This window comes from Saccopteryx leptura, chromosome X (genome assembly GCF_036850995.1).
Source record: "Saccopteryx leptura isolate mSacLep1 chromosome X, mSacLep1_pri_phased_curated, whole genome shotgun sequence".
Lineage (NCBI taxonomy): Eukaryota > Metazoa > Chordata > Mammalia > Chiroptera > Emballonuridae > Saccopteryx > Saccopteryx leptura.
In genome coordinates this window covers 23,073,144-23,086,264 of record NC_089516.1, presented here as the reverse complement: position 1 = coordinate 23,086,264, position 13,121 = coordinate 23,073,144, and the positions used below count along the sequence as shown (strand labels likewise).

Genomic DNA, 13,121 nt, shown 5'->3' with positions numbered 1-13,121 from the left:
ATTTCTTGGAAGGAGTACAGAAATGAATGAATTAATCAGACATTACTCTAGAATTATGTTATGACAGTAGCTATCCAGTGAACTTTATTTACTTACTTTTAAAAAATTATTGACTGATTGTAGAGAGAGAGGAAAGGAAAGAGTGAGACAGAAACATCAATCTATTCTTTTATGTGCCCTGACCAGTGATTGAACCCACAACCTTTGTGTATCAGGATGATGCACTAAACAACCAAGCTATCTGGTCAGTGCTCATCCAGTAAACTTTAAATTGCAGTCATAATTACTTGTCTTCAGTATTTTAAAATTTTGTATTATCAGCTTTACTATCTTCTAAGTCTGTGCTATTTATTCAATGTAGGCTATGTGGTATTTTAAATTAAACAAAATTAAAATTTAGTTTTATTAGCCACAATTCAAGTACTCAGTAGCCATATATGGCTATTGGTTAATATTTGGGACAGCACAGATACAGATCATTCCATAATTCCAGAAAGTTGTTAGACAGTGCTGGTTTAGATTTTTCACTTGTTTAGCTTTTCCTAATTCACCCCTAAAGTCTATAACCAATTATATGAGTCCTACTTCATGATGAGAAGACTTATGAAGTTGTTTTTCATTTCACCATTATCTCCAAAAGACTTCTGATCTGCTCCAATCAGTCAGGTTGCCTTTGAACCTGTTACACGACTTTCATCCTTGAATGTCCTTTTACTTTTATTATAGGTAGGACTCTGTGATACTTCCTGGGCCTAGGATGAAAAGTGGGTAGCCTCAGTCTACAGCCTTTCTTTCCACTTTCTCTTCCTAGTCTGGGCGGCACCTCACACTCAGCCCACATATCCAGTTCCAGTCCTCAGCCCCAACAAAAACCTGCTTTCATTGCTACAGGGCTTGCTCATGATAGATTTGGAGAAAAACCTGCACAAACACTAAGATTGGGTCTGGGTGATTTGAGTGAGGAATTCTGAGGTCCTGAGTAGCAGGAATGTGGTTTAGAAGGTAATAGTGGCTCTGGCTGATTGGCTTAGTGGTAGAGCACTGGTCCGGCATGTGGATGTCCTGGGTCTGATTCCCAGTCAGGGCACACAGGAGAAGCTACCATCTGCTTCTCTCCTCTTCCCTCCTTTTCCTTCCTGCAGCCCTGGCTCAGTTGGTTGGAGTGCATTGCCCACAGTGCTGAGGATGGCTCTGTGGAGCCTCCACCTCAGGTGTTAAAAAATAGCTTGGATATAAGTATGGCCACAGATGAGCAGAGCATCAGCCCCAGACAGGGTATGCCGTGTGAATCCCTGTCCTGGTCAGGGCACATGCAGGAGTCTGTCTCTCTCCACTCTTCTCACTTGGAAAAAGAATAATAAGAAGAAAGAAGGCAATAGTGCAGAGACTGGGTGAGTTCCATCATGTTGGGCTCACCCTGTAGGGAGGGGCACAACTGAAGGAGGGCCAGAGGGGGGCCCTGTACAGTGCAGGGTATGGGAGGGGGGCTTAGGCTCTCCCAGTTTGAGGGCTCCTTTGTTTCTCTCCTGTGCTGGATTTCCTGTTTCCTGTATCCCTTTTCTTCTTTTTATTGATTGACAGGCTCCTTTCATAGGAGCATACCTTTCATTCACTTCCTGAGAAAGTTGCCCAGGAGATGAGCTCTTGGAGAGTTTGACTTACAAATATCTCTATTCTGTCTTCATCCTTGATTGAGAATTTGGTTATTAAATTCTAGGTTGAAATAAATTTTGTTCAAGAATTTTTAGGCATTGTTACACGATCATTTTGCTTTTCATGTTGTTGAAAAGTCTAAACATTCCAGTTCTTTGACTTTTTTTTTTTCCTGCCTTTTTTCCTCTCTGGAAACTTACAGTATTTTCTCTTTGTCCCAAGTGTTTTACCATTTCACAATAATGAGAAGAGGTGTGGTCTATTTCTACCTAGTATTTTGGGAACTCATGTCCTTTAATTCTGAGAAATATTGTTAAATTCTTTGAATTTCTCCTCTGTTTACTCTGTCCTATTTCTGAACCTTCTACTATTCAGGTAATGGATCTATCTCCTGGGCTGGTTTTCTAATTTTCTCTTTTCTCTACTATTTTCCATCTTATATTTTTGTTCTACTTTCAAAATAGAATTTGCCTAAACTTTACTCCCTAATAATTTCTATTAAGTTTTAAAATTCTCTATCATTTTATATTTCCAAGAGTTTCAGAATGTTTTTTTATTTAAAAAAATATTTATTTATTTATTTTAGAGAGAGAGGAAGGAAAGAGAAAGAGAGAGAGAGAGAGAAAGAGAGAGAGAGAGAAACATTGATTTGTTGTTCTATTTATTTATGCACTCATTGGTTGATTCTTGTGTGTGCCTTGACCAGGAATCAAACCCACAACTTTGGCATATTGGGACAATGCTCTAACCAACTGAGCTACCCAGCAACAGAATGTTTTTTTAAAATTATTTTTATTTATTTATTCATTTTAGAGAACAGAGAGAGAGAGAGAGAGAGAGAGAGAGAAGGGGGAGGAGCAGGAAGCATCAACTCCCATATGTGCCTTGACTGGGCAAGCCCAGGGCCTCGAACCAGTGACCTCAGCATTCCAGATCGACGCCCGATCCACTGCGCCACCACAGATCAGGCAGCAACAGAATGTTTTTTAATAGCATCTCATTCATAATTCAAGATTGTAGTATTATTCTTATTGCCTTGAGAATATCAACAGTATTCCACCCCCCCACCCCAAGTTTGTTTCCTCTAAGTGGCTGTTTTGGTCTCTCTCATTGAGAGCTTTCCACAGATATTTCAAAATTCTATTATTCAGATTTAAGGATGGAAGATCCAAGAAGCTAAATTGGCTTTACTGATTGTGAACTTGAATGAAAGGTGACCTGGTTGCCCCATTTTGTTGGGGGACCCCTGATGTCAATTGCTCTTCTTAGGCAAGTCTGATTCTCCAGAACAGTCTTCACAGTATCCTGCCTGGAAGGTGGATGCCCTTCTAGCAGCATTCTTGGAGCTAAGGAGAGAGGTCATGGATTTCAGCATCTAGATGCATATGTTTTTGAATCTATCTATTACATTGGGGAACAAAATTTTTGTTGCATCCACAAAAACACTTGTTCTTACCTAATTCGAGTGTGCTGATCTCAAATCTGACATTAGTTATTCTCTGTAAGCTACAGGTTTTTTGCAATTCAAGATTTTAGGTTTTCATCTTATTGTAAAATTTTCAACATTTAGTTTAACATAATGAAGTAGAATATCTTCTTGGGCATCATCTTTGTGAAAATATAATAATTTATATAATGCAGTAAATACATTAATACACTAAAAGATATGATTGCATCAGAATTTGTCTACAATTTTGAAATAGAACATATTAAAACACTTATTTTAATCATAAGATTTGCGTAAAACTTATTTAAATTCTATTTAGGCAAAAATTTGCATTTGTAGCTCTTGTGTTTGTGTACTTGTGGAGGACAATCTCGTTTGATGCTCCAGCAGTAGTCTGCTCATCGCTAACAGCTCCAAGACTTTTGGGAAACTTATCAAGGTGACTGTTTAGGAAGTGAATCTTAATGCTCATGTTACATCCAATGTCACGGAAAGCCAACAGCATCCTTTGAACCAGAAGTTCATAGTTTTCTGCTTTTTTGTTGCCAAGGGAGTTCTTTGTAACTGCCACAAAAGACTGCCATGCTGCTTTCTCCTCCTTATTCATCTTCCTGGCAAATTCTTCATCACATATGAGGGCTTGAATTTGAGGTCCATCAAATACACCTGCTTTTATCTTCTCGAAAGACAAGGCAGGAAAAGCAGAAATAATATGTTGAAAGCATTCACTTTCTGTATTCAAAGCCTGAACAAACTGCTTCATTAAGCCAAGTTTGATGTGAAGTGGGGGAAAAGTGATCCTGTCTCGATTAACTACAGGTTCATTCACAATATTTTGCATCCCTACTTCCAGAGCTTCACATTTTGGCCACTCCTTCTGTGTCCAGTGTTTCTCCCGAGCTCGGCTGTCCCACAAACACAGAAAGCAAGGATACTTCATGAAACCTCTCTGTTGTCCTAGCAGGAAATTTACCATTTTACAATCCACGCAAATGATCCAGTTATGCTCCTCATACTTCAGAAAGTCGAGGACAATTTTTATGTAATTCTTATTAAGTCATTCAATTTGGGTTGGCTAAACTGCTGAGGGGTTAATGACTGCTTGGCATCAGAAGAAGACCCTTCAGATTTTACAACCATTTCCTCACGCATCTTATCAAAATACACTTGATTACCATGTTCACTTTCTTTGTTTTTAAAAGAAATAAAACCATTGAAAACTGGACTGGAACCGGGAGTGTTGCAGAGTGTGGGATAGATCATATTGCTGAAGGAATATTAGGATATGCAATCATATGCCGTTTTTTCTTGCTGATGCCCTTTGTATGGATCAGACAGAAATAACAGTCACTGCTGTGGTCCTTAGGTACATGCCGAACCATGGGATACCAAAAGGCATTTCTTTGCGTTTTCTTTTCATCCAGTCATGAAGCATTTCCTCACAATTATGACACACAATATGAGGAGCCCAATTTTTCTCTTGATCGCCAAGGAGAACTTGAAAATAGGCAATATATGCACGTGTCACAAATGATGAAATATTACACTTTTGACGTTGAAGTGTGTAACAGCCACATGTATAACAGAAGGTGTCAGGACTATTCTTACATTTACACCTACTCGAAGAAGCCATGATTCAATCTTAAAACAAAATAAGAGGGTGTTCTTATCAGATAATAATTTTTTACATTTAAAAACAACTACAATTATGTAAAAGTGATATTTGTAAAACATTAATTGCCTTGTTGTTATGTTCAATCCAAGAGTTGTTGCCCTTTAACTCCAATTTAAAAACCAATTCACGCCATTAAGTGTAACAAAAAAAAATAAAATTGCATAAAAACTAAAGCATGCACCAAAAAATGGATTTCAGATTTGGAGTCAGCGATGCAGATATATATAGAAACAGTTCTAAAACCTCATGCAACAGAAAATGAAAAAAAATTGTTCCCCATTGTTATTGGTTCAGCAGTTCTATCCTCAACTGGTATCTCATAGGCCAGAGACCTTATGTCTTATTTTTCAGAGAATACATCTCAAATTTTCCTTTGGGAATGAAGATGGGAGACGGTCACCTGACTACCCGGAATGAGGGAGAGGATCTGGGTTTCTGATCGCCTTTTAAATAGACTTTCAATCAACCTTTCTTACTTTAGATACACCTCCTTTCCCTTACTTCCAAAAGGTACACATTGCTACCAATTCCTGAACATTTAGGAAATTTAAACCAGATTGGTTCCTTGGATTTTTCCATAGGTCTTGTAAGATTCAGCTTTGTCAGGTCTCATAAGTGATTAACCCTCAGACTCCTACTTTCCAGCTTCTAAAACATTATTGTATTCATCTCTTTTCCTGTTCTCCCCCACCCTTTTCTTTTCTTTTTATGGATCATATTTTTTAAAAATCATTTACTGTTGTTTCAGTGAAGTCTAGGGGATGGGAAATACATCATATGCCTAACCAACTATTTTTCCTGGAAATACTTGTTTTTCTCTACTTCAATTTGAGCTCACTTTTGAGCTCAGCTCACATTCTGCTGAGTAATCACTGTCAATCAGGATTTCTTTGGTCACTTCAGGGCTCCGTCCTCCTTGGGTTTCCTCCAAGTTACAGCTTGCTCACATAGAGCCATAGGATCAGTTTGGGCTGTGGGGGTAAGGGGCATCTTTGGTTTTCATTATGTAGTCGCACTGGCATCCATGGTAACTTCTCATCCTTCACCTGGGCCCTGGTTAACAGTCTGTAGAGATCATGTCCACAATCTTCCTATTCCAAATCTAGGTCTTCTCCAGGTTTCCAGGCTCTGGGCAGCATGCTGGTGTGTGAGCAGACTTGCTGAGGCAGCTTCTGTGATCTGTCCTTCCAGGCAATCCACCTGGCTGGCTCTCTTCCTGCTCCTGCACCCTGCTGGGAAGGAGGGGATTTTGTGAGACTTCTTGCTTCCTCAAATTCTACCTAGGATCTATGGCACAGACCTCATCTAGTCTTGGCTCCCAAACCTATCTGGAGCCTATCTGTTTCACTCCATGGGGGAGTTCATTCACTGAGTATATTGTTGATCCATAAATATTATGCCCTAAGGGTTCTGGATTTTGAAGCTTAAAAGCTCAGGTTATGGTATCTCAAAGGCCATTTCTCTGGCCTGACTAAGCAGTGGCACAGTGGATAGAGCTTTACCCTGGGATGCTGAGGACCCAGGTTCAAAACCCTAAGGTCACTGGCTCGAGCATAGGCTCATCCAGCTTGAGTGTGGGGTTGTCAGCTTGAGTGTGGGATCATAGACATGACCCCATGGTTGCTGGCTTGAGCCTAAAGGTCACTGACTTGAAGCCTAAGATTGCCGGTTTAAGCCCAAGGTTGTTGGCTTGAGCAAGTGGTCACTGGCTCGGCTAGAGACTCCCAGTTAAGGCACGTATGAGAAAGCAATCAATGAACAACTAAGGTGCCACAACTACAAGCTGATGATTTTCATCTCTTTCCCTTCCTGTCTGTCAGTCTCTCTCTCTCTCCCCCACTCAAAGCCATTCCTTTAAAACTATGGTTTCTGCTGAGAGTTTCTGAAGCCAGTTTAGAAACTCAAAAGCTGAAAGTTGTGTTTCTGCTCTGGTTTTCTGCAGTGATGTCCTGAGGCTTCAAAGGAAGAAGGTTCAAGCTGCAGCCTTGGTGGGGTGGAGTGGGAAGGCCGAGAACAACTGCCTCACTATGAAACCTTCATGGGAAACTTTTTGCTCTGTTAATTATCTTCTCATGTACATAAAGATGAACTTTTTCACCTGGATGTTCGGTTTGTTGAGGGCAGAACCACATTTAGAAAGGTTTTTTTTTTTTTATCAGAAAAGAAAAACATTTTATTGATCCTTGTGTGTCCAGCATACAAGAATTACTTCATGAATATGTTGAAGACCTTTAATTTTGTATCTTTATGGCACATGACTATTCCTAGAATAGACACATTTAAATAATTGATAAAATTGCTGAATATATCTTAGAATAATTCCAAAAAGAGAAAATAAACATGGAAATATTACTCTTGTACAATTATAATAATTGTATAACTATATTTATCATATTTGCCTTATACAATGAAAATTTTTTACTTGGGAAATAACTGCATGAATATAAAAGAGATGGTAATTTTTAAAAAGGACTCTTACATGTGGTTAAAATAATCCTTTTCTAACTTGACTTTTCAATTGAGGTTCATGTTGACAAGTCTGTTTTAGAAGCCCAGCTTTCAAGGACAAAGAGGCTCAGTTTTCCTTGTTGTCTCTTGCCCAGTGCCAAGAATGTCAGTGTGTTCCTCTTTTAGAAAACGCAGCTGCTGGTTTCTAGCCTATTCTAGCCACTCCAGACTCAGGTGCCAATTGCTGAGGGTGCTGGGGGAGGCAGGTATAGGGGAAGCCCATGGTCAGGAAAGCTCTTTGGTAACCAGGCTATAGGTAAACACATCAGCTGGGTGCAGAGACATTTATAGGTCTCATGAGAAGTAGGCAGGGTAGGGCAAGGAACTCATCCTGGGCTGCAAAGGTAGGTGAGGCTTTGTGGTCCTTCGTGATGGGTTGATAGTGAATTAATTTCATACCATGCCATTGTTGTCAGATCTTTAATTCAAATGAACAAATATCTTTTGAGTCCCTCCTAAATGTAAACAACTGTGCAAGCTCCAAGGTATAAAATACAAAGATGGGCCAAGTAACACTATTTTCAGTAGAATTTGCCTCATTGTCTTTATGGTAACTCATTAGCTATGTTGCTTCCCCATCTACAGCTTCTCAATCACTCTCCATCTCCCTGAGGCAGGATGCAAATGCCTTTGCTAGACTCTTAAGGCCCTTCATGATACAGTTCCAGCTTGTTTTCCCGAGCCCCTCCTACTTATGCTTAGCATCTAGGTTAAGATAACTGGCCACTACATTCTCCTATAAGTCTTTGCCTATGGCTGGAACTCTTACTTAGTCTTCACAGTTTTGCTGAAATGTCATCTTCTCTGTGACACATCCTGTAACCCTTCCCTTATCCCCAAGTGGTATTAAGGGTTTCTCTTCTGTACTTCCTTTGTGCCTATTACTATTTGAACCCTCAGTAATACAATATAGAAATTGTTTGTATCTATTTATTCTCTCCCATAGTGGAAATTTCTTGAAGGCTGGAACTATGTCCTAGTCATCTTTATATCTCCAGCACATGCCATAGTCCTGGTACACAGCAGGCACAAAATTAGTAATGGCTTGGTGAATGAATGAAATGACTACATTTATTTCCTTCATTTTTTTCTTCTTTTCCAAGTGAGAGGAGGGGAGCTAGAGAGACAGATTCCTGCCTGCATCCTGACTGGGATCCATGTGGCAACTCTCATTTGGGGCTGAGGCTCTGCCCATCTGGGGCCATGCATGCAATCAAGCTATTTTTTTATTGCCTGAGGCAGAGGCTCCACAGAGCCATTCTCAGTGCCCGGGGCCAGTGTGCTTGAATCAATTGAGCCATGGCTGCAGAAGGGGAAGAGAGAGAGAGAGAGAGAGAGAGAGAGAGAGACAGAAAGAGAGACAGAAAAAGAGAAAGGGGAGGGGGAGGAGTGGAGAAGCAGATGGTCGCTTCTCCTGTGTGCCCTAACTCCTAACTGGGAATTGAACCTGGGACATCCAGACACTGGGCCGATGCTCTAACACTGAGCTAACCAACCAGGGCCATCCTTTACTTTTTTAATGCATCAACTGCCAACTTAAAAAATCCCAGTCTTCATTTTCCCCATTGTTACTTATCAACTCTCTTTCCAGAATGCTGTCAGAAGGGTACCTCAGTGGACTTGCCTACTGGAATAACATCCCCTGGAATTGTGCATCCTATAATGAGAAGGTGGCTGAGGAAAAGGAAGAAGAGATGAAATCTGCTGCTCTTTCCTATTCCTCTGTGGATGAAACACAAGTCAGAAGTCTCTACCTGAGCTGCAAATCCTCCAGCAAGTTCATTTCTTCAGTGCATTCAAGAGAGAGCCAACCCAGTAGAAATCCGAGAATGACAGTGCTACAGACAAATCCCAATCCTGTGTTTGAAAGCCCAAACTTGGCTGCAGTTGAAATATGCAGAGACCCCAGCAGAGAGACCTACTTGGTCCCACCTTCCTGCAAAAGTATTTGCAAGAATTATAATGACTTACATATTGCAGGGGGCCAGGTGATGGCCATTAATTCAGAGACAACAGATTTTCCCTCTGAGAGCAGTTTTGAATATGGCCCTTTGCTGAAATCATCTGAGATTCCTTTGACGATGGAGGATTCCATTTCTACTCAGCCCAGCGACTTTCCCCAGAAACCTATCCAGCGGTATTCATCCTACTGGAGAATAACCAGCATCAAGGAGAAAAGCAGCCTACAAATGCAGAATCCTGTTTCTAATGCTGTGCTGAATGAGTACCTAGAACAGAAGGTGGTGGAGTTATATAAGCAGTACATTATGGACACCGTGTTTCATGACAGTTCCCCTACCCAGATTCTGGCATCTGAACTCATCATGACAAGTGTGGACCAAATTAGTCTCCAAGTGTCCAGAGAGAAGAAGCTGGAGACCTCAAAAGCCAGGGATATAGTCATTAACCGCCTATTACAGTTGGTGTCTACTGAAATCAGCACTCCTAGTCTCCATATTTCACAGTATAGCAATGTGAATCCATAGAGAGGATGCTTCCACTCTTCTTTCTCAACTACTCATAGCTAAAACAACACTTTATTTATTCTGAGAATTCGGAGGATGGTTTTGTGATGGAGTCACGAGCTAGAGAAGTAAATGTTGGCTGGAGATCAGGTGTGAATTAAGAGGAAATCACATAATATGACACATAATGAAGGGATGGGGAAGGAGAGCTCTAAAGAATGATTTCAAAGCCAGGGTTGTATAGCTATGAAATAAAAATAAAAATGATAATTTAAAAAAGCAAAGGCAGGATTCATTTCAAGGAGTATAGAAATTGAAAAAGAAGACAGCCCAAAGAAGAAGAATACACATCCTGCCAAAAGTAAAAAGCCAAAGGTTTCAGGGTGAGGAGTTAAAAATATGTTTGTTACTCAAATGCATTCCTCTAAGTCTTTCTTCTTGAGGGAAATGAACTGTAGAAGGCTGCTATATCTGGGTAGAGAGACAGGTTCGAACAGTTTCCAAATATATTTATCTCTCTTCTCTCTTCTTTATCAGTGGATCACTTAAGCTATATATTTGCTATAAACTTGAAAACAGTAGCAAATTGCAATTGTGTTTTATTTTGGAATGATTACTTAGCTATAGCTACAGCCGCAAAACAGCCACTCCAATCTTCTAATTCTCTTTTCTACTGGAGACGAAGTTTTCTAAATTGGAAACACCACATAATGAATATTAAACTATTTTGATTTTGCGACGTATGATTTTCTTGGTGATGAAAAATTATAAATCATATTTCCCATATTTTCTTTTCCTTTTCTTTATGCTCTCTTGACCCTTCTGGAACCAAGAAGGGGTCTTCTGTAGCCTGAAAGCAAGGTTACAATGTTTAGAGTGCCACGATGACAAATTCTGTAAATTCATGAACCAGAAGGGTGGCTTTATGAGCGCCATGCTGCTCTACCCCTTGTCCTGTGGCTCAGGAATTGACAAACTATAGCCATTGGCTAAATCTAGTCTGCCAACTGTTTATCTCTCTTTTTTTTTGAGATATAATTAACATATAACATTATATTAATTTTTCCTGACAAGTGGTGGCATAGTGGATAGAGCACTGAGCTGGGATGCTGAGGTCCCAGGTTTGAAACTCTGAGGTCACCAGCTTGAGCACAGGCTTGTCAGCTTGAGAGTGGGGTCGCCGGCTTAAGCATTGGATCATCAACATGATCCCAGTGTCACTGGCTTAAGCCCAAACATTGCTGGCTTGAGCCCAAAGGTTGCTGGCTTGAGGCCAAGGTCACTGGCTAAGCAAGGGGTCACTGGTTCTGCTTAAGCCCCCTAGTCAAGGCACATATGAGAAGCAATCAATGAACAACTAAAGTGATGCAACTATGAGTTGATATTTCTCAACTCTCTCCTTTCTTGTCCTTCTCTCTCTCTCTCTCTCTCTAAAAAAAAAATTGAAGTGTACAACATGATTTGTTATTTGTATATATTACAAAATGATCACCACAGAAAATGTAGTTACATTCTTTTTGAACTCCCATGAGCTAAGAATTTTTTAAAACCATCTAAAAATGGAAAAGCCAATCAAAATATGTGTATTTTGTGACATGGGAAAATTATGATATTCAAATTCAGTGTCCATAAAATAGGGCTGGATTAGAATATAGCCACACCCATTCATTTGTGTATTGTCCGTGGCCTCTTTCACACTAGAATGGCAGAGTTGCATGAATGTGACAGAGAAGTGATGGCCCACCAAATCTTAACACACTAGCTGTCCTTTTACTGATGAAGTTTGTCAAAGCGGCACCACAGCAGTGCCTTGCCCATGTAACAATTAATTGACTTAATTCAGCTTCTCTGGGGAATCTGACTCTGAGATGGAGACTGGTAAGCAAGTTATTTGGGGAGTGTTGAGAACAGTCTCTGTGATGGAGTAAGGAAAGCAGAAGAGGTTTCCACAGAGAGCTCTGGAGTTGGAGTGGTCCTTCAAAATAGATCCACATTGAAATTTGAGGGTTGGCAATAACGTTAGCTGAGACAGTTCAGTTGAAGGCAAAATTCTCAAAGTGAGAATCAAATGCGAGCCTTTAGCAGCCAAACTCTGCACACTGCTGGGGGAATGAGCTCCTCATCCCAAAGGAGGGATCTGTGGAGCACAATAGCATCCTCTCCATTTCTCAGTATTTGTATCTGTACAGTGAATTATTTTTTTTAACAATGTATAATATTGTATAAGGGAACTTGGTTAAATGATTATTCAGAAATATTATTCACTATTTTATGTATATCATCATAATAGCTGCTATGTATTAATTACTTGCTCTGTGTCTGGTATCATGATAAACCTTTTGTATAGATGATCTTATACAATTCTCAAAATGACCATATGAGAGAGAGTGCCTACGTTGTTTTTAGACAGAGGAGCCAGCTGGGCTCAGGGAAGTTCAGTAATTTGTCCAAGGGTACACAATGGGTGATGGAACTGAATGTGAATCTTGTTCCATTTAACTTGAAAATCTTGGCTCTTAACCACTACCACCAACTCTTGTGTTGACTACTATGTTTGTCTCATTAAAGACTTGTTTTCTCATTAAAGACTGGAATCTCTTTATTATTATGCTACTTCATTTTTTTCTTCATAGTGTTTTGGTTGATAATATTTATTTGTATATCTTCCCCCCTCCAGAATAAGCTTTGATTTAATCATTTGTTTCTCCATGTTCCAAACAGCACTTGCACATAGTAGGTACCCAATCAATATTTGTCAAATGGATAAATAAGTTTGGGTTGTGTTACGTACTGCATCTAGTGGTCGAAGTGAAAGACCATAAATGTGAAAAACAGATAATTATGACTAGAAAAAATTGCTATTGAGGGTTCCTACTCAAGGAGAAAATTGACTGAATAACTGAACTTAGTTTCTTATAGCAAGTTAAATACTATAATAAAATGCATTATAATAAAATATTTTCATGGATATTTTTCATTTTGCTTACTTACTAAAAAATAGTTTGTTACAAAGTATAGACATACCTCAGAGATTTTGCAGGTTCAGTCCCAGACTACCATGATAAACCAAGTATCACAATAAAATGAATCATAATCTTTTTTGTTGGTGGAGGGTCTGGCCTTCAATTTGTAAAAAAACCCAAAAAACAAAAAACAAAAAACATCTGTGAAGCACAATAAAATGAAATGCAACAAAATGAGGCATGCCTGTAGACTGGTTCGTTTTTTTCAGTGAGCATTTATTTGATGCTGTTTTCTGGGGGGTGCGGTTGTTGGAACACTGTGCATTAAACATAGTAGGGAAGACACACCTGTGCTTGCATACAGTGTTCTCTGTAATCTTACTATATTGTAAGTCTAGCAAATAGCTAGA

The 13,121-nt window shown here is 39.6% G+C and overlaps 1 protein-coding gene across 2 annotated transcripts in view; it reads left to right on the top strand.

Moving 5' to 3' along the window:
• Window positions 1-12,310, top strand: part of TASL (TLR adaptor interacting with endolysosomal SLC15A4) — a 37,004-nt gene extending 24,694 nt beyond the window's left edge. For both annotated transcript variants that reach the window (XM_066356397.1, XM_066356396.1), the window contains exon 2: window positions 8,875-12,310. In XM_066356397.1, the coding sequence (XP_066212494.1) occupies window positions 8,876-9,769 (894 nt within the window). In that variant the 5' untranslated portion in view covers window position 8,875 and the 3' untranslated portion in view covers window positions 9,770-12,310. The remainder of the gene's footprint in view (window positions 1-8,874) is intronic.
• The last annotated feature ends 811 nt before the right edge of the window (window positions 12,311-13,121 follow it).